The sequence below is a fragment of the Cydia strobilella genome, chromosome 1, assembly GCF_947568885.1.
Source record: "Cydia strobilella chromosome 1, ilCydStro3.1, whole genome shotgun sequence".
Classification (NCBI taxonomy): domain Eukaryota; kingdom Metazoa; phylum Arthropoda; class Insecta; order Lepidoptera; family Tortricidae; genus Cydia; species Cydia strobilella.
Genome location: NC_086041.1, coordinates 580,169 through 606,983, shown reverse-complemented (window position 1 = coordinate 606,983; position 26,815 = coordinate 580,169). Strand labels below are relative to the sequence as shown.

At 37.5% G+C, this 26,815-nt stretch overlaps 1 protein-coding gene and 1 long non-coding RNA gene across 3 annotated transcripts in view; one reads left to right on the top strand and one right to left on the bottom strand.

The window, feature by feature from the left end:
• The window catches only part of LOC134754884 (uncharacterized), an 88,225-nt gene extending 77,387 nt beyond the window's left edge, over window positions 1-10,838 (top strand). The window contains exon 2 of the long non-coding RNA XR_010128984.1: window positions 10,629-10,838. This is a non-coding gene — a long non-coding RNA (uncharacterized LOC134754884). The remainder of the gene's footprint in view (window positions 1-10,628) is intronic.
• Window positions 1-26,815, bottom strand: part of LOC134747452 (dystrophin) — a 628,976-nt gene that overhangs the window by 578,754 nt on the left and 23,407 nt on the right. Inside the window, exon 1 of one of the 2 annotated variants that reach the window (XM_063682104.1) lies at window positions 4,818-5,636. The exons of the other annotated variant lie outside the window; for it this stretch is intronic. Coding sequence (XP_063538174.1) covers window positions 4,818-5,621 — 804 coding nt within the window. The 5' untranslated portion in view covers window positions 5,622-5,636. Of the gene's footprint in view, window positions 1-4,817; window positions 5,637-26,815 lie in introns of those variants that run through there. 2 annotated transcript variants of the gene reach the window in all.

Sequence of the window (26,815 nt, the reverse complement as noted above, 5' to 3'; positions counted from 1 at the left end):
TTTTCCGTTAAATTCGACACGTTGCTTGGTACATTAATAGAAGCTACCTGGTATATCGCTTTTTGTAAAATTGGAAAAAAAATATTATTTTCCTTTTGCATACAAAATAAATGAATATTGCATTGTAAAAGGTCCTTTAGAGTTACGTAAAAGTTAGTGTGACACATAATGAAAGAAAAGTAGGTAATGTCGGAATTGTCAAACTAACTCACCTCAGTAACCTTCTTGTAGTGAATAGCTATCAATCGAAAACTCTTTACTGACGAAACTTAAAAAATAAATAAAATTTGAAGGCAATGAAGAATCTTTTACACAGGCTCAGCAATTAAATTTATTTATTGAATATCTCAAAAACTGTAAGAGTTAAAATACTAGTTTCTTAGAGAAATTAACTTTATTTAGCCTGTAGAATCTCCCCTTAAGAGGCCGGTGTTGATTTTAGTCGCAAAAATGTAAAATTGATAGATTTCGTCGATGAAATTGTACACCTTTTGTTACCAAATTGAAATAACAAGTACTGCTTTCTATTAGCACGTCTTCTTATCTTGCCTTTTATCAGATCAATTTTTTGAAAACAGACTCACTAAATTAGTAATGTTTTTTTTTTCTGAAGGACGTTTAGGTGAACGCGCGTAAAGCACTGATTTTGTCGCTCTTATTTGTAAATTTCGTAAAGTTTGGACTGCTAAAAATGGTAAATTTGTATTACACATATTCTGTACTTGACCTTTATCAGATTACATTTTTGTTATATGACTTAGAGTTCGAGAAAATGAAAGTTAAACGAATTCAATTTTCTCCAGAAATTACTTCAAAACAAGTTACAATTTCTCTGAAAATCGATTTAATTTCAACGTAATTTGGATACTTGAACAATCTACAACATTTGCTGAAACTATTCTTATACATCAATTTGTATAATTTACCACCATAATTGTTTGATGAATTTTTAAAAACTACCCCTTCTCTTCATATATTACCGGTGACGGACGCTCGCGACCTCATTATTAAAAGGCAAGATGTGAAAACGTGCTAATAGAAACCAATACTTGTTATTTAGATATTACTTAACAAAACGTGTATAATTTCAACGACTAAATCTATCAATTTAAAATTTTTGCTCAAAAATCGACTACGGCCTCTTAAAATTAACGGAAATCAAAAATAACACGGTGTATAAGTATGTATCCGGGATTCGAACCTGGGACCATCGGCTTTTTAGTGCCGTACGAAAAACGCAATAAAAACTTACAAAACCGAGTAAATACAGCATACATACAAAATACATCTTACATAAATCCACTCAATAAAAACAAAATACTTTGCAATTAAAATACGTACAGAAATTTCGCTATTATACTACCAAAATGAAAGGCATTGACTTCCAAAAATAGCGCGAAAAATACGAACGCAAATTCTTCCGTAAAAACCATTAGTGTAAAAAAAAACTGAATGCAGCACTGTATTGGTTTTAACACCTGCCATTGGTAATATGGCCTGTATTTTTGAGATATTCATTGTTAAAATACATGTTTTTTTTATCGCGATATTTTAATTGCTTTGTCATGTTAAAAAGCTTTTTTTATTGAGTTCGCTGTTTAATAGACTAAGTTTGTACATTGTAATTAATGAATTTAAGGTTTTTTTATGTATTGGGTTTTGATTTTATTTGTAAATGTTTTTTTGTATCAGTTAGCCAAATTTTTCAAGTATCGTACACCGGAAAGGTACATCGTAGCTGCTGCATATAAAATACCCTACCATCTGTACTTTATGTACAGTCGAGTTCATAAATATGTATACATTTTTTCACCTTATAGCAACGGATTAAGGTGAAGAAATGAACACATATTTATGAACTCGACTGTACTCTTATTAATTGAATAATCGGGTCGGGCTTCATTTGACACAATTATAATAACAGTCAACTAGTAAATATACCAACGATATGACTAATATATATATAAAATATAATATAATACTAATATATATTCTAAGTACGTTCTTAATCGCGAAACGCTTCTATGCTAAGATTAGATATACATTATGAAGGATAGTGCGCTTATAATATTATTCACACTTATAAATATTTTCAATTTCCTTAACAGAAATCTAAACTTTCACGATTTTTACTCATTATTATTCAACAACGACGGGACTTAATCGCGTAAAATAAGTTTTAAATTTACCTCCGACGTTTCGAGAACGGCGTTGTCCCCGTGGTCTCGAGAAGACTGGCTAAAGTTGACATCAACATCTTCTAGGCGCGCGAGTTTTTCGAACTACCCGCACTTGGTCTTGTTTATTAACTTGAACGTTTTGCGCACTAGGGATGTCACCGGGTCGACACACAACACTCACAATATTCGATTTTTCAACTTTCGATATTTGTTTTCGCTTACACTTACTAATGACTGGGTTCCATGTGGATGAGATTTTAAAACCTTCGTCTCGATTGAAATTTCTATGTTTTTTGTTGTGAAACCATTGAAGCCATTGAAGCCAAGATGTTGATGTCAACTTTAGCCAGCCTTCTCCGAGACCACGGGGACAACGCCGTCCTCGAAACGTCGGAGGTAAATTTAAAACTTATTTTACGCGATTAAGTCCCGTCGTTGTTGAATAATGATGATCACTATAAAGTGCCATATTGAAATTATAGCTAATACGTACAACATACGTACGATGTCTGGATGCTGATACGCAATAATGTGCCAACCCACATCTATTTTGCAATTAAAAATTAATGTGGGTTGACACATTTTTGCTAAACAGCATCCGTCTATAAAGTGCGATATTGAAATTATAGATACGTGCCACATACGTACGATGACCATAAAGTGCGATATTGAAATTATAGATACGTGCCACATACATACGATAAAGTGCAATATTGAAATTATAGCTACGTGCCACATACGTACGATGTCTATAAAGTGCTATCTTGAAATTATAGCTACGTGCCACATACGTACGATGTCTATAAAGTGCGATATTGAAATTATAGCTACGTGCCACATACGTACGATGTCTATAAAGTGCGATATTGAAATTATAGCTACGTGCCACATACGTACGATGTCTATAAAGTGCGATATTGAAATTATAGCTACGTGCCACATACGTACGATGCCTATAAAGTGCGATATTGAAATTATAGCTACGTGCCACATACATACGATAAAGTGCGATATTGAAATTATAGCTACGTGCCACATACGTACGATGCCTATAAAGTGCGATATTGAAATTGCCATATGTGTACGTAATCGTGAGCTTGGTGAATGCAGCTTAGCAAGATCCACGTACGAGTATAGCGCACATGCCCGTGCATTACTTAATGTTTGGTTCTGTAGACAGTGTACGCAGACATAACGAGTTTGTCAAAAGCACTTATACTTTTATAAAAAATCGTGAATATGTAGCCTTGTTATCTTGGTCAAAGTTGTTCTACTGAGACGAAATAAAATTCTTACAATCGACTTATGAATATCACAAAACTAATACCGGTTCTTGACCTAAACCAAACATATGATCTTTAAAAAACTTTAGATTTGATACACATACGGAAACGTTTGTTATACTTATCAACAATATTTATGCCGCAAATATAACATCAGTTACTATTTAGTCAGTTATTATTTTATTGTCTTTTTTCTAGTTTATTGCACTGAGGTATAATTTTTTTCACATCACCAATTCGAAAAAGGGTTTTTTCTTCCCTGCTAGGAGGGATCAAAGTGGCACTTTTCTTCCCTGCTAGGAGGGATCAAAGTGGCATTTTTCTTCCCTGCTAGGAGGAATCAAAGTAACACTTTTCTAGGTTAGGACACTATTTTTACATTTCTTTCACATCATTTTTTTTAGCTTAAACAATAGTTTTAAACATTATAATTATACCTTATAGGTGATGTGAAAAGCAATATGTTTCTAATGGTAGCAATTTTTTTCCATCTTGGGCGTAACACACTTGAATCCCTCACTACGCTCAGGATTCTACTTTAGAACCCCTCGCTACTCTCGGGATTCTTTATAGAGTCCTTCGCTTCGTTTAGGATTCAACTGTACGCCCTCGTCGTAAATATGTCATTTTGCTCCCTTGTGACACAATCTACTATTGTCAACTCTCATCTACTGATATCTTCTGGGTTAACTGGAAGAGATCCCTTAAAGGGATACGTTCGCCTTTATACTGCCTTTAATATTGCACCCACATCATTGTATAACTTATATACAATGTTTTTAGTACTTTTAACTCACGTTGTATATTGGCTGTCAACAAAAACCTTAACGGGCGTAGCTTCGAGTAAAGTATAACATCCATTGTCCGTAGCGGCCTACGCGTCGTAGCCACGACTCGTAGCGCCTCTACGACATGCACTTTAGTTCCAAACCTCGTATTGTACGTTTTCATACTTCTTTCAAAATCTCTCACATTTCGCGCCCCCGCTGTCTTATTGTATTGAAACAAAAGCGGAAAAATCGGGTCAAGAGAGCGCCCGATGAAACGGCCTTTAATTGAATACGGCCGTCGCCTTCCAACCAGATTTAATATTTCCATTTCACTACCAAGTTTTCGTCTAAAATTTCAAACGAGAAATAACACCCAACTTAACCATTATGCAAATATGACATCGAAAATTTATATAGTATCTCATTATTGCGAAACTCCGCAAAGTGTTTAAAAACAGCGCCGGGAGACATCCCCAAAATTTTTGTTATTTGATAAAAGTTTTCGTAAACAACAAATTTCAGACGATGATCGAGTGAACGACACGAACAATTTGCATTGACGAATTACTTAAGACTTTAGTCACCTGCGAGAATTTCTCCTGAGCGTCGAGAATCTCGATGAAGAGGGAGAGCTTGTGGTCCATGATTGGGAAGCCGTTGCGCGGCTGCATGAGCAGGTGGCGGACAGCTTCACGCACCGCCGCCGGGGTGCTCGGGGTTCCCGGAGTTCCAAGGGCCGGATACGGCCCCATGAGAGCCGCCAGCCCATGGAACGTAGCGGAGGGCTTTGGCGGGGCCTGAGCAGGCTGCCCCGGCAGCGATAACCGCCGTGACGTCGCCGGCGGCACCGCGCCGTAACCATTCGTCATAATTGCCGGCCGTTGTAACTGATAGTCACTCCTCGACGAAGGTATATTGTAGGCACGCGGCAGCGTCGATAAGCTGGACGCCGGCCGCGGCCGCCGCGGCACCGGCTGCAGCAGCGGTACCGACGGCCAGTCATCCTCGATAGCACCTATAGAGTGAGGCCTAGTCGCTAATTGCTTCAACGGACGCGGAGAAACAACACTATGCGGCCGCCGAGGCGGCGGCGGCCTGCGACGCGACACAGTCTCGGTCACGATAGGGTTCGGAGGTGTATATGGACAGAAGCCGCCGAAATCGTCGTTCAGAGGCGACGGTCCGGGCTTGTTTTGCTCCGGGGCCGGAGGCGGAGGATCGTCCCAGCGCGGCCAACTCAACGCTAGCGAGTCGGGCTTCCGGGGCGGCGCGGGCCTAGGCCTGCCCGCCCCCTCGGTCATGGCTGCGGCCGGCACGATCTCACATCGCGACGTCCGCCCCGCGCGACGGCCGCCGCTAGACTGACGCGCCGCTGCAACCCCGCGCATCTCGTGTTTTGGATCGCGAAAAGTTCCGTTCGGTTTTTGAAGTTTCGTTCGGAGATTAAATTTACATCTGTAAGTTTTATTCGGGCCCGCGGGGGGCGACACGTTTGCGGGATGAATTGTTTGTATCTAAACGCTTGCAAAAGGTCGGAGAAAGGAAAACTTTTTACATTTACAAATCCGCTTTCAGATTCTGCTTTGCGATGAGTTCACAAGTTGAATTTTGTAATATCGCCACCTACCCTTTCAAATTATGCCCCATATTACTGTAATGCATATTTACATACAAAAAGGCTACGTTGAGAATTAATCTCCAGTGCTATTTGCGTATCAAGCTTACATATTTAGAATGTTCGGATCAATGTTTCGGTGCGATATTTACGGTTCCGTTCGGGGAACGAAAGCTGAAAATATCTTTCATTATGATTGAAGTGCTCTTATTGGCAATAAAATGCATGTACTTGAGTTTTTTTTATGTAAACAAAGATATTGTACATATGATATGGATTGCTTGTTTAATGTTTTGGATATTCGAAATTCGTTACTAAATACGATCAAGATATAATGAGAAATATTAAATAAACTAAACATCTAAAACCTACTTCGATAAGGAAAATAGCACAGTAAAACGCACTATATGTCAGAGATGTTAAAAGAGTGATACATTTAAGATACGAATTTTATTTTATTTTTTATTTATTTATTTAAGAAACAAACAGTCTTCTATAGTTATACATAACACTGGAAATTTTCTTAAAGCTAGACTTACAGTTTCCTTAATGAATAATTTTATATCAATACGAGTAAAGCCCGACCAGAAATATATGATCATTGTCAAGAGGGCGCTGTTATTCTCATGTATAGGGTGACAGTTCAGTTTAGTATAAAAAATTTAGTTCCAATGAAATTCCGCAACATGGCGCGTGATCATATATTCCTGGTCAGGCTTTATAACTGTACCAACAACCGAACTATTTGTTAAAGATACCCTTAAATACTGTGAAAATCCGTTTTTAATGAAAACGCCTTTTCCCTAGTTAAAACTGGTTTTCCAAGACGCCTTGGTGAAAACGAATAACTGTTTTAAAATAGTTACAACAGTGTTTCCGCTCCGTAAAGGTACTGTTTTCAAGTGTTTTGTCTCGTTACTATTTTAGGAGCGTTCGAGAGCTCGAGATAACGATCGAGTTCAAACACCGAAAGTCACCTTTTCTTAGTTTAGTTAGTTTATTTCTTAATGATAAATTACAATATAAATTATTCTTACACTAATCTGTATGAATTTATATTATGATCGTCAATTATTCAGCATGCAAACATGTAATTATAAAATGTGAACAATGATAAATCGAAAACAATCAAATTATGAAAAACTAACTAACAATTATAAAAGGTATTGGAAAATTACCGTCAAATTAAAACTAAATAAATAATGGAATACATGTCATACAAAAAAGGTATCTCGTAATCATCGTCATACTAAAACTAAGAGCCGTAATAATAACAGTTCAGAACTAATGTCAAATAAAATCCAATTTACAAAAACTATAATGTCAAACAGTTATATATTCAAATTTTAATTCCATGTATTCATCTACTGAATATAAAGGGTTATTCAATAAAAGGTTATTAGGTTGGTTCATATTTCCCGCTGATATTTTATTGTTCTGTACATTTACGTATTACATTATCAAACTATAAAAAACTAAGCCCCCGCCCGCAATTATGTTACAGCAACTACCCCAGGCCAAAAGTATGGAAACAAGATTGTATTTCAATAGAAAAGTGTGATCTTTTAAGCGATGGATTTTATACTACTCATTGACAATTTGGTAAAAATAATAATAGAACATTTTAAAAGTAAATTACTCTGGCTGTGATAGTTGCCAATTCAACATTTTGTCATGTAATTAAAGGGTAGGTATAATTATGTAACTTTTTCCTACTTTTTTTTAGCTTTTTGACAATATTTTAGGATGTATTGATATTAAGCGTGTATTTTTAATATTTTGGGTTTGCCTAATGTAAGTGTTAGTTTACAAATATATACAACAAAGATAGAAACATGAGATATTAAAGAAAACAACGTTGTTTCCATACATTTGGCCTGGGGTGTACATGTCGCAAAAGTTGGTTCTTAGGGTTCCGTACCCGAAGGGTAAAAACGGGACCCTATTACTAAGACTCCGCTGTCCGTCTGTCTGTCTGTCCGCCTGTATCTCATGAACCGTGATAGCTAGACAGTTGAAATTTTCACAGATGATGCCTCGGTGGGCGAGTCCGACTCGCACTTAGCCGGTTTTTTATAGATTATATTTAGGTTACATATATTATGTGATGTTTTCAATATAATAATGTACGAAATATCATTTGATATTTATACCAGTCGCTTTTCGGTGAAGGAAAACATCGTGAGGAAACCGGACTAATCCTAACAAGGCCTAGTTTCCCCCTCTGGGTTGGAAGGTCAGATGGCAATCGCTTACGTAAAAACTAGTGCCTACGTCAATTCTTAGGATTAGTTATCAAGCGGACCCAAGGCTCCCATGAGGAAGATGATGATGAAGTGATGTTTTCAATCAAAAGGTACCACTTTGTTGCTTACCACAAGGACGAAATTTGATTATACCTTTATACGAATTACCTGTCAGAGCGTCCTTATGGCAATCAACAATGTGGTACGTTTTGCTTGAAAAAGACACACGTTAAGACTAGTTCCAAAAACATCTAACTAGAGCTATATAAAGCTATAAAATGAAATAGATGACATACACTAAAGAAAAAGTGACCAAGTCCACCGGTGGCTGAGGCGGGAATCGAACCCGCGTCTTCAGTTTACGCGGCTAACGTAAGCCACTATACCACCCGGCCACACAGCGACGGCGATAAGAACCGCGTAAGCTGAAGACGCAGGTTCGATTCCCGCCTCGGCCACCCTATATGGCGCTGTTATAACTATGGTGGATAGTTTTTAGGGTTCCGTACCCAAAGGGTAAAAACGGGGCCCTATTACTAAGACTCCGCTGTCCGTCTATCCGTCTGTCACCAGGCTGTATCTCATGAACGATACGATAGCTAGACAGTTAAAATTTTCACAGATGATGTATTTCTGTTGCCGCTATAACAACAAATACTAAAAAGTCCGACTCGCACTTGGCCGGTTTTTTACTTACACTTAATTAAACGATTTACGCTTAATTTCACAATAAACAAAATATATTTCTTGTACAGTCGAAGGCAAAAATATCGATCCAGACAAATGGCTCAAAAATATGTGAACACGACTTTATTGTCTAAGTTGTAACAGTGTACACATATTTTTTAAACTTTGGGGGTATATATATTTATGCCCTTAAATGTATTATCTTAAAGCAGGCTATTTTGGTAAGAGTAGTTCAAGTGGCCTACCCCTAAAGGACTCAAGTGGTCACGGACCGGAGTAGACACTTCACTTTTTATAGGCACGCTTAGGGCCGATTTTTGCTATAAATAGAGACAGTTACATTTAGACATAGGGCGTACTGCCAACATTGAAAAAACGTTATCAGCAGAGCCCGGAATTGCTCATGGCAAAAAACAAACGTTAATAGAGTTGGAACGTTGAATTTTATCGACTTTTTCAGCTATCGATAAGTTCAGTCACCTTAAAAAAATCCGGATTTTTTTTTATGGAATGTTGCAACATAGGAGAAATATTATCAAATCTAGATAAAAACTATTATCGTTCTTTACCTCTTTAAACTCAGGTGAATGTGTTTTGCTCGTTATGTGAGTTTCAACGGAATATTTTTTAGTTGCTTTAAGTGAAATTTAGAGCAGTATATTGTTGAGTTGTTTTCGTTGTAAGTAAGACAAGGATACTTCTTTATCAATTTGTTAATTGTTTTTCTTTTTGGATTAACCATTTTTTACAAACGTGAATTAGTTGCAAAAAGACTAGTGGCAGAAATGACAGTTAACTGCCATGCAATTTACTTTTAATCTAATCAAAGAGGTCAAATGGTCAACTAGCTAATCAAAGAGGTTAATGTTAAAGTCAGAAATGTAAAAGGTGACTGGACTTATCGATAGCTGAAAAAGTCGATAAAATTCAACGTTCCAACTCTATTAACGTTTGATTTTTGCCATGAGCAATTCCGCCCTCTGGTTATCAGCAGAGCCCGGAATTTTCACGGTAAAACAAAAGACTATCCCAATCTTACTAGTTAGGAATTTTTTTTTATCGATAACGATAGGTTGTGTAATAGAAGAAAAAGACGGTCAACCAAATAAAACAATATTTAAAAAAAATTGTGAGGTTTGTATAAAATTATATACAAACAGATACAATTAGTATACATAATTAAATAGTACACATAAATAGCTTCACTACATAGTATAAAACAAAGTCGTTTCCTGCTGTCTGTCTGTCCTTATGTATGCTTAGATCTTGAAAACTACGTAACGGATTTTGATGCAGTTTTTTTTTAATAGATGGAGTTATTCAAGAGGAAGGTTTATATCTATAATACATCAGCATTGCACCCGTGGGAAGCCGGGGCGGGTCGCTAGTTATTCTGATAAACGAAACTGTTTACTCTAAGAGAAGTTTGAGAAATTAATGATAATGATTATCTACTATCACTGTCACAAACCAAATATAAAGTAATGTGCTGCTGTGTGTACTGACGTAGATTTTGAAGAAGAAATTGCATATGTTTCTATATAATTTTAAACTGTACTTAAATTTACTTTCTTTTTATTGAATTTATTTCTTCCATTACCCAACTATCGATATCGATAAAAAATGTTTCTAACTCTAGCAACATTGCGACAGTCTTGTTTTGCCGTGAAAACCCCGGGCTCTGGTTATCAGCCTCTGTCGTTCAAATAAGCAAGAGCGTGAGAGTAGACTCCTCACCCCCTCAGGTGATATCTTACCATCATCTTCCTCGCGTTGTCCCGGCATTTTGCCACGGCTCCATGGGAGCCTGGGGTCCGCTTGGCAACTAATCCCAAGAATTGGCGTAGGCACTAGTTTTTACGAAAGCGACTGCCATCTGACCGTCCAACCCAGAGGGGAAACTAGGCCTTGTCGGGATTAGTCCGGTTTCCTCACGATGTTTTCCTTCACCAAAAAGCGACTGGTAAATATCAAATGATATTTCGTACATAAGTTCCGAAAAACTCATTGGTACGAGCCGAGGTTTGAACCCGCGACCTCCGGATTGCAAGTCGCACGCTCTTACCGCTAGGCCACCAGCGCTCTAGCTCTAGCAGCGCTAAGGTGATATCTTACCAATCACTCTTTTATATTGCAAGTCTTATTCAAGTGGAGCGTTAATGGAACCGGAAGACAACTCAATATGGAAATCGCTTTAGTTAAAGTAGAAGCTAAAATGGGACTGGGCTGGTCACGTCTGCCGAATGCCGAATGAGTTGTGGGGCAAAATCGCCACAGAGTGGGAGCCCGAAAACTCAATTCGGGGACTTGGCAGACCCCGCCGGCGATGGCGGGATGAACTAGACTCCTTTTTGAAGGAGTGGCTAGACACAGCATTGGACAGATTTGTGGAGAAATTGGGGGCGGCCTTTGCCCAGCAGTGGGACACGTAAGGCTCCAAATAATAATAAAGTACAAATAGTGACGCAAAAAAAAACAAAGGTTCATACACGAGTATGATTTAAACTGGTTGGATATACATAAAAAGTTTATTCAGTAAACGCAGTTAAAAAAAATTGTCTTACAAATATTTACAATACCAAACTCATTCCATATTCCAAATATGTATCCCTTATGCTGGCACCACACTTCGTTATGTGTTATTCGTTATGCGCGTTAATCGTCCGAATACGACGAAGTGTGGAGGAATTATTCGTCTGTATTTGCCTTATTCGCACGCATAACGCATAAGCGCAAATAGCAAATACGCGTACCCGTTCACTTGTCGGTTTTTTGACACACTTCAAAGGACACGATAAAGACGCAGCGCAATTATTCGCCAAACACGGCGAAGTGTGGTACCCCTATTGGCCCTATTTGTTGTTCGCTTCACATAAACAAATATTTAGGCAAATACAGCGAAGCCGCATAACGAATAACACATAACGAAGTGTGTTGCCAGCATTATAGGCTGTTTATTCTAGGATATTCAAAGTGATGGATTGGCATTTAAGTCTGACAGGGAGCCGATAAACTTCGAATGATGGCGTGGTCGAGAATCTCAATATAAGCACGCTTTTGTTTATCATATCCACCGCAAGAAACTTAAAAACAAACGGTCTATTGTGCACCTTATTCCCGCGGTGTAAAGTACGTTTTAGAACTAGTTTTTGAATGCACGTATTGTACATACGTCTGTTTTTATGATGAAAAATCTTGGACACTGAATGTAGTTGGTCATTCGAAACGTGTTCGTTGAAACCTAAATGTGGTATTTTCTATAAAAAGGGACCTTATTGTCGATGGCGCTTACGCCATTAAGAACGAAGATCCGATATAAATACAATGCCGCGCGACGCTGTGCGGCGTAAGCGCCATCGACAATAAGGTCCCTTTTCATAAAATGCCCCAAATGTTATTTTTGGCTTGTAACGTACAATGCGTTTGAATTATCCATTTTTAACGACCAACAACCAAGGGTTAATGATTTCAGTAAAATGAAATAAAACTCGGTATAATATTAGTAAAAGTTTTCCATAAAAAAAATACTACTAATTTAATTAGTTTTAGATTAGTTTTAAGTATGTTGTGTGCCCTAGCATTTTTTGTACATGATTTTACAACGAATTAATAAAATATGAAATACTTATTACAAATCAATTGAAAACAAAGGTGACAAACAAAACAAACACAGGTGACCAGAGGGCTGGCCAGTATTTTGCTCAAAGGATAAGCATTGCCATTCAACGTGGCAATGCGGCCAGTCTTCTGGGCACACTGCCCATTGGCAGTGACTTGGGGGACGTTTTTTATTTATAAAGCCTTACTTTAAGTTTATTTGTAGTTTATAATATTATTATTTTTAAGTTTATTTATAGTTGTTAATAAATGTTATTTCGTTTAATAAATGTTATAAGTATAATTGAAAACAACGCTCGTGTCGATTAAAAAACTTCTAAATAATGAATACGTTAGAGTGTTATGACAGCTGAAGCAGATAAGGATTGAATGCAGCAAAAGTGTTGTGTTACTGAACTGTCAAACTTGCTTGAAAATAACTAGTTACCGCATAATAATGAATTTTAGATATGAATTAATCATTATCAACGGAACTACACAAGAATATAGCAACTAAAAGAGATTACATAGATTTGAATATTCCCCGCCTCTTTCCCCACTAGTGATTTCTAAATTGTCTCGGCGTATCGAACAATACGTGTACATATTTATGAGCGGCTGCGTGAAGGACCGCGTGCGACCGATAGCTCATACATTATGCGCATACACAAAACACCTGACTTTATTAATTTTTGCTAGTAACTGTGTGAAGAAAAAGATAGATTACAATATTTTGTATAAAAAGAGTGTAAGAACAAGAAGAGTGTAAGAAATGGGCCGCGAACTGTGAATGTAAAGTTTAAGTTTTCAATACTGTAAACCACAAGGTGGCATAGGCTATAAGGTCCATAAAAACACGCCATTTGTTTCGTATGAGACGCGAGAAACTAGAAAGAGAGAGATTTTAAAGTATATTTAAAAAGCTACCATATCTAGCAAATACTGCGCACATTCGAGCTGGTAAATGCGTAGATTGTTTTTTTCTTCTTCTTCTTCAGTCGGTCCCTCAATGCTGACGATCGTGACATCATGTCCTTCTGTTGAAGATCAGGTTCCTCCATAGGCTTCTATTGTTTTTTTATCCGCGAATATTTCCATTAAAATCCTGCACCGTCGTAGGATACCTACGTTTCGATACAATTACTTACAGTAACGCTGCGTCTTACTTAAGCGAACAACTCGCGAACGCGAAGCGAAGCGGCGCGGCGGGCCCACGGCGTTCGCGTTCGCAACGAGATCGCCCACGTATTAGGACACTTCTATAGGTATCAAAGGATTGATTCACCCCGCGCCGCATCGCTTCGCTTCGCGTTCGCGTGTTGTTCGCCTACGTAGTACGCTGCGTAACAGTGAATCGGACTACCACGTCAGTGGCATACGTGTGTAGTAGCTCGCATCATACTAGTAGGTATTGAAGCAAACTTCATTAGATATTAACCTTTTGACGGATAATGACGTCAACTGACGCGCACGGCTACAGCCCTTCGTGAATTCTGATAAGATTCACGATGACGTGCGTGCCGTTCAAAAGGTTTAAAAAAACTTAGGAATTGTAACTGTAGTTACTATTTAAAGTATGAATTTTCTCATATGATTTTTACGCCTAAGACCCTAATCTATTAAACAAAAGCCATTGTTTCTTTCGCGGTCGGCCATTGTGTCTGAGCGCATGCCATTGCGTCTGAGTGCGTGGCACGCCGCACAATGGCCGACCGCTCGTAGAAAAGAAACAATGGCTTTTGTTTAACAGATTAGGATCTTAGGCGTAAAAATCATTTGAGAAGAGTCATACTATATTAGTGATTTACCTTTTGTATTTCAAATGCCTGATAACTACCGCCAAATACATAGGCATTAAATCAGCCGTATTTGCACAGAATTTCGCGACCACGTGACGTATCACTGCGAAAACAATAGTCACAATAGAAGTTCCACTCGTCGGGAACGCTGTTTAATTGGAACGCCCTCAAACATCCTTCCGGACGAATGGTTGACAGAAAGGGCCCAATAATAATAAGGGCCGAATTGTCTGCCTTTATCGAATTTCTTCCCTTTCCTTTCACTGGAATATACACTTTATTTCAACAAGATCAAGGTTCATTTCACAATAGGACTTGTGTTGGATATATGTTTAAGTAAACAATATATTTCACGCCTTTCTGTGAGGGCTGAGAGGCTCTTAAATTTTTCCTTCGAGTATTCCTCGTCGGTAATTAATGTTTTGCGTTCAATTAACACGCCTCGTTTCAGTTCAGTAGGACTTTTAGGTTTAGATAACGTCAGTTTGAAACTCATTTTCATTATGTAAATTAGTGATATTTTTTTATGATAGGTATACGAGCCGAGTCATCGGGCGCGGAGAGCTGCGGCCCGCAGTCTGCGCCGGTCCGTCACCGTCGACGCAAGCTCCTGATGATGCTCCTCGGTACGGAGTGAAACATGACTTAAGGCCGTTCCATCGGTTTGCCGCTGTCACTGTCACATTTCACAAGAAAGAACGGGATAGATCATGCGCGCCAAGTGTCAATTTTGATCGAATCTTGTCGATTTTTATTTATTTTAAAAACGTTACCTTACAATATCGAAATTCGAAAGCTATGAAATTACTATTCAAGTTAAGATTGTTTTTTCTTATTTTTTTGTTTATAGTATGACATAATAAATAACCGAGTAAAGTTGGATTAAAAGTCCGAGTTAGAGGTTACTTTGGGAATTAATTGTATCGAGCGAAGTGTCATAATTCGTGTATCGAAAGCTATGATATTAAAGATAATATAGTCAAGAACTACATATATTTTTTCCATGTCTACGACTATCAACGTCTCTTAGAAAAACATGATCATATGAGGAGATTTTTCGCCTTCTGGCTCAGGGAACCGCCTTAAAACACGTGAGTGACCCGTTATTAATATATTTAATAGGTTATAGGTATAGGTTTACGAGGCAAACGAGGAAAGGAATCGCTTGATATATTGATTTAAACTAACACGATTTTCACTCATAATTTTAAAACTAACAGGGGACTTAATTGCGTAAAACTTGCGTTTTTTTACGTGACACGTTCGTGGTCACAGGCAGACTGGCGAGGAATTAGACTTATATTGACCGGGATATAGACCGTGATTAGTCACCCGTGAACATGATGCATGTAACTGCGTCGAAATATCGGAAGCTCACAAATAATACAAAAGGTAATCACGGTCTATAACCCGGTCAATATAAGTCTAGTGAAACTAACCGTGAATCATTCAAAACTCTAATGGCGAGGAATTGTATCAACATCATGCTGCGCGGGTTTTGCGAACTACCCGCACTTGAGCTTGATTATACACTTGTACGCTAGGGTTGTCACTTTGCCTACACACAACACTCACGACATCCGATGGTATGTTTAACGACGAAATCCCCTGTCCCTCATTCTGATTGAAATTTCGATGTTTTCTGATATTTCAATTGCTTCACGCTTCCTGCTGTAGTAAAGACGTTCCGTTGGGGGGACTGGGATTATGGAGCTCAATCCAGTGGTTTGGTCCCGACTGTATCAAATGTTAGGCTACCGCACTTATTTATTTAACGTTTTTTAACAGCCGCGATATGTTCCTTGACCCTTTCGCGGTCCCGTGTAGGTTTTAAAATATGATGATAAGCAAGTACCGTCGCCCATGGACCAGACAGACGGGTTACATGTGCGTTGCCGGCCTTTAATAATTTAGCTGTGCGTGTTACGCAGCGTCTTACTCGCGAACGCGAAGCGGCGCGGCGGGCCCACGGCGTTCGCGTTCGTAACGAGAACGCCCACGTAGGACACTTCTATAGGTATCAAAGGATTGATTCACCCCGCGCTGCATCGCTTCGCGTGTTGTTCGCTTACGTAGTAGGCTGCGTTAGTGTGTGTTGAAGTTCGTAATACAACCTATCGGCACACCTGAGTATGGAACTAGGCTAGATTTACTAAACCGTCGACCTAAACTCATTAGAGCATGATTCATGGGGCAACTTTACCCTACGACTCGTGTGGGTAAAATAGGGGTGCGTTAAAGAGTAATTAATATCTGGGAAGCTATAATAATAACTTGTTAAATATATTAATAACGGGTCACTCACGTGTTTGAAGTCGAAAACGCTCGACATGTTTCACTCCGTACCGAGGAGCGTCATCAGGAGCTCCTGATATAATATATTTAATATGTCTATGTCTCACGGAAGTTTTGTTATTAAAATAATAACTTGCATTGGGATAACGTCGAAAGCAAGGCAATTTAAAAATGGCATATATCGACTGAACTATTAGGGCCAGTTGCACTATTCCACTAACCCGGGGTTAACCGGTTAAATCTGGAGCGACCATGGATACCAGTACAATTACGACCGGTCTGGCCTTGTGGGTGACCCTGCCTGTGAAGCCGTGGTCCTGGGTTCGAATCCCGGTAAGGGCATTTATTTGTGTGATGAACACAAATATTTGTTCCTGAGTCATGGGTGATTTCTATGTATATAAGTATGTATATCGTCGCCTAGCACCCATAGTACAAGCTTTGCTTAGTTTGGGGCTAGGTTGATCTGTGTGAGATGTCCCCTAATATTTATTTATTTATTTATAAATTTCACACTGAGTTAACATGAAATAAAACTATGAAAACGGATTATATCGCGTATATTGAATTTATAATACATCCCGACGTTTCGAACTCTTTACAGCGTTCGTGGTCAAAGGGTGACTGAGGAAAAATTACAAAGTGCAAAAATACCCACATACTAAAATAATGAACAATCATAGACTACAAACTTTAAGGCTGGTTGTACATGCAAAATCGGTTCATAAGGCTAGTTATACACTATAATTATTTTCCAAGTAAAGATATATATATATATATATATACGCGATAAAAAACTACGCCGGCTTCAACCCTACACCACGGACCCAAATAGATTTAATTCCCTCCTAAATTATAGGAGGGTATCCCAATATGGGACCGGCAACAAACTCGGCGGGACACATCTTTTCAAAACATCAGAATGTCCAGCAGCACTGAGTTAACAGTTTAACGGTTAATCCCGGGTTACTGGGATGATGTAAGTGGCCATTAGAAGCACTTGTTACTGTAGCAACAGTAATGCCACATCAAAAATCACTTGCGTTTCTATGTGTGAACGGCACGTCTGTACACGCGTCATGCGTCATAGTGTAAGTTGCTTAAAAATAGTACTGAGCGGCCGGCAAACGGCCGTCAATCTGCTGTCGCGGGGCGAGGTAATTCGATTCGGGGCGGGGCGGTGCTTGGCCGTTCTGTATGATAATACTATTACTTATTCTGTGGTAATGCTTTGGTAAGCGGTGCAGTATCGTCATAAGTGTTGCTAATGTTGCTATACTTGTAGTGGGTATAGAATACTTCTGGTTTTATAGATATATACTAGCTTTTGCCCGCGACTTCGTCTGCGTGGAATTAGTAATTTGGGTACCTTAATTCTTAAACAAATCTGCTTTTTAATACATCCTTTTTTCACCCCCAAATTGGTCCACACTATACATTTCCACTCCATTTTTTACAACCTTAAGGGATTTCGGGGATAAAATTATTCTATATCCTTTTCCACAGCTCAAACTATCCCCATACCAAGTTTCATCTAAATCGGTTCAGCGGTTATTGATTCCCCATACAAATTTCCACCCCCCTTTTCATCCCCTTGAGGGATGAGTTCTGGGATAAAAAGTATCCTATGTCCTTCCCCGGGACTCAAACTATCTGTATACCAAATTTCAACTAAATCGGTTCAGCGGTTTAAGCGTGAAGAGGTAACACACAGACAGACAGACAGACAGACAGACAGACAGACAGACTTTCGCATTTATAATATTAGTATGGATAGTATGGATTTGCCATTTCAAAACTACACTTTTAACTCTCGCGTTTTGTACATATAATTAATGTCATTAACGTCGGAAAAAAGGTAAAATAATGAAAGTTAATCGCGTTACATCCGTTAATGACATTATTAATTTCAAAATTATTCCGCTTTGGAAACACCCACTGCATCACCTTTCATTTCAACAATTTAAATTTTAGCTCCCTTTGCAACTATTTCTAAACCTTCAACTACTGTTTCTCTGTTAGAACTAATGAACGAAAGGAACACTTAAATAACAACAAAATCACAAAACAAAACTTCCGTGAGACACAGACATATTAAACATATTAAAAACGGGTCACTCACGTATTTTAAGTCGAAAACGCTCGACATGTTTCACTCCGTACCGAGGAGCGTCATCAGGAGCTTGCGTCGACGGTGACGGACCGGCGCAGACTGCGGGCCGCAGCCCTCCGCGAGCGTTTTCGACTTAAAATACGTGAGTGACCCGTTTTTAATATGTTTAAAATCACAAAAATCAAACTAGCAAACAAGTTTATAATCCTCGTATAAAAAGGCATTAAAACCTCGTTAGTGTAGTATCTATAGTACCTATTGTTCCCATTCTTTGTACAGCCTATTATGAGGTGTTGCAGTTACCATAGAGTAACTTATACTAGAGCGGTACTGCCATAGTAAATTTTGTAACCCCAGTAAATTCACTGCCATCTGTCGACACACTTTAAAACTAAAAATGAAGATTTATAAAAATACGATAAAATGTATTTAAATATGGATAAAAAATTTTTTATTTGCATTAATTCTTTTTATGATTTTGACCCATGTTCTTTCACTGATATGCGTTAAAATTGTTAAATAACAAACGAAACCGTCAACGCCATCTATACGACAGTTGGCCAAAACTAGTAGCGCCCTCTGAACAAGAATCAAATTTTCTTGATTTTCGAGGCACGTTTTTTCCTTAGACTGTATCCATCTATTACGGAGTTATATCTATCTTTGCAGTTACTAACTGGATTTATTGTTTGCAGTTGTTGGATAAAATACTAGACCTGCAACCCCATTCAAATTTAACAACTTGTTTGAGCGTTTTCACATTGTCCGTTGTAAAATTTAAGATGTGTTTCTCTGTAATTTATTTATGCATTTAATAAATCAGTATATTAAAATCGATAAATAACGCAAAAAAGGCGGACAATGCCAATTGCACTCTCCTGCAGCTGATCTTGTCATAGGCGCGTTCCGACATCCGACATCCGATATCGGAAAGGCGTTTTTTTTTATACCACGACGGTGGCAAACAAGCATACGGCCCGCCTGATGGTAAGCAGTCACCGTAGCCTATAGACCACCAGAGATATTACATGCGCGTTGCCGACCCTTTAAAAACCTGTACACTCCTTTTTTGAAGAACCCCATAAATAAAGGTTTTCCCGAGGGGCTACAGTATGGGGTTCTTCAAAAAAGGAGTGTACAGGTTTTTAAAGGGTCGGCAACGCGCGTGTAATATCTCCGGTGTTGCAGGCGTCCATAGGCCACGGTAACTGCTTACCATCAGGCGGGCCGTATGCTTGATTGCCACCGACGTGGTATAAAAAAAAAACGCGTTTCCTATAAATTCAGCCATATCGGAGCCCCCCGTCAGCTGTCGTACCGATAACATTTGTTTGTGTGCGTACGTGTATGTATAATGCTTGTTGTAGTGTCCGTGACCGCTAGAGACGGCGACCCCGCGGCCAAACTACACGGATGTAGGATCCTACATCCAATATCGGACAATGTGAAAACGCTCTTACGGATTTGATCTTATTTTGATACGACCTCGAGGATCACTCACGCCGAAATGAAGTGAAAGTCATGCGTGAGATACGCGCCAGTTACCAAGACCATAGAGTAACTTATAGTAGAGCGGTACTGTCATAGTAAATTTTGTAACCCCAGTAAATTCACTGCCATCTGTCGACACACTTTAAAACTAAAATTGAAGATTTGTAAAAATACGATAAAATGTATTTAAATATAGATAAATGATTTTTTTTATTTGCATTAATTATTTTGATGATTTTGACCCATGTTCTTTCACTGATAATCGTTAAAATTGTTAAATAACAAACGAAACCGTCAACGCCATCTATACGACTGTAGGCCAAAACTAGTAGCGCCCTCTGAACGAGAATCAAATTTTCTTGATTTTCGAAGCACGTTTTTTCCTTAGACTGTATCCATCTATTACGGAGTTATATCTATCTTTGCCAAGACAAATGTCAATGGCTTATCAAAACCAGTTCAAAAACATAACAAATTGTTAAATTGGAATAAACTTCCTAGTATTAACATTGTAGTTTACGATTGCCTATTAGGTAAGTGCGCGTTAACCTTAAATGCCTTGTTTTTTAAGCACTAAGTAGGAACTGCAACATTTCCTAGACATTTTTTATTAGTCTGAATGTAGTCTTACTTAGTATTAACTGTTAGATTACGGTGCGACTCTGTCCTTCTGTCTGTCAGTCACTTCGCCAAATAACTACACTTACGTTATCGATTTTGTTGAATTTAAAATTATTAGATATTTAATTTTTTTATGAAATAATTCCATCTATAATAAAGAAAAAAATCGCTTCTTATTTGGATACAAATCCTTAGTAAGACCAAAGATAGATATAACTCCGTAATAGATGGATACAGTCTAAGGAAAAAACGTGCCTCGAAAATCAAGAAAATTTGATTCTCGTTGAGGGCGCTACTAGTTTTGGCCTACAGTCGTATAGATGGCGTTGACGGTTTCGTTTGTTATTTAACAATTTTAAGGCATATCAGTGAAAGAACATGGGTCAAAATCATAAAAAATAATTAATGCAAATAAAAAAAATCATTTATCTATATTTAAATACATTCTATCGTATTTTTATAAATCTTCATTTTTAGTTTTAAAGTGTGTCGACAGATGGCAGTGAATTTACTGGGGTTACAAAATTTACTTTGACAGTACCGCTCTAGTATAAGTTACTCTATGGTAAGACAAAATATAAAACAGTAAGACATACGAAGATTTGTTTTATTCAATGTTGCTAAACTGATTTGTAAAAAAAACATCATTTATACGGTGTAAATAAGTAATTACTAATTAGCATAGAGTAACTTATACTAGAGCGGTACTGTCATAGTAAATTTTGTAACCCCAGTAAATTCACTGCCATCTGTCGACACACTTTAAAACTAAAAATGAAGATTTATAAAAATACGATAAAATGTATTTAAATATGGATAAATGTTTTTTTTTATGTGCATTAATATTTTTATGATTTTGACCCATGTTCTTTCACTGATATGCGTTAAAATTATAAATAACAAACGAAACCGTCAACGCCCTCTATACGAGTGTAGGCCAAAACTAGTGGCGCCCTCTGATCGAGAATCAAATTTTCGTGATTTTCGAGGCACGTTTTTTCCTTAGACTGTATCCATCTATTACGGAGTTATATCTATCTTTGCTAATTAGTTAAAAAAATCCATTTGAAATATTAACTCCCATTTAAACCTCCTAAAGTTCCAAAATCAAAAGGATTTCCTGCATTGCCGGTACTCAATACCTACCAATGCGTACGAAAACATACACCTGCAAACATTGCTATTCGACGAATCAAATGATGCAGGCAGCGTTCCATCTCATCCGAGTCTTTTGTCCGTGAAGTGATTACCCTTCGAACTCGGCTTGATGGGTACACAGTTAATCAGTTCACATATCAAGCATTGGCTCACTGTTAAACAGGTGTATGCTACTTGGTAACACTTGGCGATTAGGCCGTTTTTGTTAGGAAGAAATTGTAGTTCAACGTTGAGAGTTAAAGTTATTTGGAAAAAGACGTATGTTTTGAAGTAAATTGTGGTGGTTTAGACCTTTTTGTGAATAGAAGAAGTGTGCTTTGGGCATTTAATTAATTTACTTAAGGTGTAGGTTACGGATGTAGTGATTTGAAAGACCGTAGGGTAGATTAGTGTTTGTAGATAAATGAACTAGTAGTACAATCGGATTAGGTCTAACCTCGAAATCCTTCCAAAGTTATGAAATTATGTATGTATGTTAATTAAAGGTCTCTTTTTCATGTCCACACTATTTGACATTTGGGGACCTCGAGGAATCGCAGCCATCTTGGAAAATGTGTACCATCCTGGAGAAATTTGCGTTTTACTCTAAATATACGTTCTCTATGAAAATATGGTGTAAGGCAACATTAAAGCTTATTAAATTCTACGCAAAAATAAAATAATAGCTGAATCCAGATTTAGCGCTTATACCCTCTCAGGGGATATTCTCTTAATAGGAAACTTGTAGGAATATGAATTCCACTTTTGTCTATACATTTGTACACGGTATACCCCAATATCAACATTTTACTCGACTGCGACTTAAACAGAAAGTAGGGTTATGGGTTTAAATACTGATAATCAGTACAGTAGCTCAGGATAGGTACTAGACGGATTTTTTAAAATGACGTATCGGTAGATTCCTCTTGCCCTTCACAACCTGTTTACGGGCATTCCGCTCGTGTTTGTCCGTACCAGAGATGGGCATTAATCGATTAATCTTTTAGTTAACTAATCAATCGATTAAAAATATCAATCGTCATTTTTTAATCGCGATTAATTTAGTTGCGATTAAATTAGTTGTGAGAATGTTCGACTAACAACTAAATTAGTTTTAGTTTCAATCGACTAAATTTCACGATTAAATCTATATTAAAACTACGTAGTCGCCCGTTTTTGCATTTTTTATCTTGCAATATGTAACTACAAGTACGTATGTATGTAACATACGGAGGTACTCGTATGTTGTAACTATGTTAGTTTGGGTAGAATTTTGCGACTTATTTTGAAGCAGATATCTTCATCCGATTGAGCTAAAATTATGTATACACGTTTAATTTGAAATGCTTGAATGACAATGCAAATAATGCCATAATATTATTATAACGATATATTGGTAATAACGACAAATAGCGAAAAACTGCATTGTTTACAAATCGCAAACAATAAAGTAGGTTGGTGCATTATTAATACTTTGAATTATACGATACTGAGTAAATCTTAGACATAGAAACTATCAATATTTTGCTGTCTCTGATAGTAAAACTCTTTTTAGTGTCACGCGGTGACAAAACAATGGGATAATCCTACTTACCTGGCCTGGAAGTTGTTTGTTGCATTTTGGTGCAAGTGCCGACGCATCTTCTAAAAATAACACGTTCTATTGAATGACACATCTGCATGTTGTTTATTATCTACGCGGTCTATTTTGTTTTCAACGTGTGGTCATTAAAAATATTTAAACCTCTTTGTAAAGAACTCTCAGCGTTAACTATGGTACATTTTCCTTGCGTCATTCTACATTCAAATATATCAATCAACATACATATTTTATTTATTACCGCTATTGCCAATATATTGGACCGGTAGCGAATTGGTCGATCAGCCGCTTGTTTCATATACAAAGTTTGATTTATTATTAACTGTGTTTTTTAATATTGTCTTGTCTTGTTGTATTGTTGTATTGTCAGTCACCCGTTGACCACGAACGCTGTAAAGAGTTCGAAACGTCGGGATGTATTATAAATTCAATATACGCGATATAATCCGTTTTCATAGTTTTGTGTTTTTTAATGTTTTATCTTATCACATATAAACATCTTACTGTATAAACAGCGTTGATTTTTTTGATATTTTTTGCTTTGAATGTTTCATACCTACAAAGTTTGATTTATTATAACTGTGTTTTTTAATGTTTTATCTTATCACATATGAACATGTTATTGTATAAACAACGTTGATTTGTTGATAATTTTTGCTTTTAATTATTATTTTTACGATTGCAAGACTAACCTCATATAGTTTAACTAAATACATATCATGGTTGCTTTTATATTTAATATACAAAGTTTGATTTATATAATTGTGTTTTTTTAAGTGTTATTTTACTAATGCACAAAGTACCCAGTTCTTATTTACCCTTAGATAAGAGAAATTTAATCCAATTTCAGACAGATGCACTACTTTAGTAGCAAAATAATAGTGAGAACAGATCTCACTCCTTAGAAACGGTCAAAATATCGTAAGTAATACATGACTATTTTATTTTTAAACATCCGTTAAGATGTCCTAATCAGTCTGTCAACATAGCCATACCGAGGTATTCTATCCAATTTGCTTCTAACATTAGTCGCGAGAAAATAGTCTAACTAATTAGTCGATTACAAAATTTAGTTGTCCGAAATCAATCGGCAACTAATTTAGTTGCAACTAAATTAGTTGCACTCTATACAACTAAGATTGATCAATCGTCGTTTTCAATCGTCAGTCGCAACTAATTCTTGTAATCTTAATCGTTAATCGTTAGTCGATTACATTTTGCCCATCTCTGGTCCGTACCTACTGTCCGCGCGCGAATTCCGTGCACGGCTGAGGAATGTTAGGAATGTTGGGCGTCATGACCGAGTGGTGTCATTTTGTACGTACGGGCGCGGCGCACACCCCCCCACTTCCTCGACCTCCGAATGCACGGAATTGGCGTGCAGACACTCAGACAGTACATGTAGAGGTGGGCGCTGACGATAAAAATGGCAGCGGCGGCGTGCATCATGTTACCGGGCAAAAATTGGAATTTCTAGTACTATACTAATAACGAAGCCTATATGGCTTTATTTTATAGAAACTTCAATCAACTTCGTGAAATTATAAATGGTTACAGAAATTATAGCTGTCGTGTACAAATAGTAGATTGTGTTACAAGGGAGCAAAATGACATATTTACGGCGAGGGCGTACATTGAATCCTAAACGAAGCGAAGGATTCTATAATAGAATCCCGAGAGTAACGAGGGATTCTAAAGTAGAATCCTGAGCGTAGTGAGGGATTCAAGTGTGTTACGCCCAAGATGGAAATAATTTTGCTACCATGTGACACATACTGCTTTTCACATCACCTATGAGGTAATTATGATGTTTGAAAATATTATTTAAGCTAAAAAAATAATGTGCAATTTTTTTTTAATAGTGTCCTAGAACAGAAAAGTGTTATTTGATCCCTCCTAGCAGGGAAGAAAAGTGCCACTTTGATCCCTCCTAGCAGGGAAGAAAAACCCATTTTTCGAATTGGTGATGTGAAAAATGATTTTATTAACACTAGTCGGTCTTAAGCGTGATCGCTTGGCGTTTAGAACTAAATCGAGCTATAGAAAAAACACTCGCTCGCTTACAACACAAACGACGACAAACGACGTACAAACGCCGCGCACACTCGTGTCTGAGGAAGGATTCCCAAAGAATCCGAAACATGTCGCCAAAAGCGACTAAAAATAATAGTGAGTAAAAACCGTACTGATAAATATTAGAATACTCTTGGCAAGTGCTTGAAAGTCCTGGGAATGCGTTCTTTTTTTTCTCGCAAATTCCTGTTTTTTACGTTGGAAAAGGCTACATGTAATGGCGCGAGTGAGACGCACGGGTGAACAATAAAAAACTGACATAATTCATGTATCATTTTTTACTCAAAATGTAAGTTTGAATTTGCCGCCTAATTTCGGTTGCGATTTTCCTTTGATTTCTTTGATTTCTTGACATCTTTTAGGTAAGCATGATCCATCCTAGACTGCATCGGCACTTACCATCAGGTGAGATTGCGGTCAAATGCTTGCCTTTTTTTTAATAAAAAAAAAAAAACCATCCATTTAGGCCTTAATCGCGCACGTTCGTAACGTATCAAACCTACATTACTTTCTTTCCGAACTTAGAATCAGATGTTGTTACTATTCGTACATACAGACACACATTCAATACAAGATTCCTGATCTTGCAGACTCGCATCACATAGCTTCACGACGTCGACAGGCCGCCGGCTGCGGTGCGCTCGTGTGGAACTGCCTTTAGGGACGGGACACTGCGCGTCTTATCGATAACAATTTTCTTGTTGATTTTACCCAAAAATCACATCTTTCTACTTATTTAAAACAAAGTTTAATATTCTAATTTGTATTTTTTTGACATTATTAAGTCTCATATGTAGAATTATAAACTCCTTTGGTTGCGTTTCTCATATTATAACTTGTTTGGTAGATAATTATTGTTTTTTCAAGCCAGGCAAAGTTTATCGTCGTGAGTCTAAATGTACATTAAAATGTACATATTCATTGCAATCTAATCTGATCCTTTTGTTGAAACAAATAGAGTAGCATTTCTTTTGTTTCACTGCGCTGTAAAACAAACGAAATTCGTTCCAATTTACTTATAGAATAAGGTTCAAATTAAAAATTGAAAAACTTTATATGGTGGGTCATACGAGGTTAAAAAAAAATTGAATGATAGATGGTGGTGTTGAAAAAGTTTACTGACACAGATTAGTTTAATAAAATTGCAAGAGTACCTTCCCGTTAGGTATCTTTTTGCAGTTTTTTGAGAGCATAGCATTTGATGAGGTCTATGAATTATTTAAACCAGGAGTTCAATGTTTAATACATTCGAACACCAAAACGATTCTAACTCAATTGATAAATTACATAAAGTACCACCTATTCCTC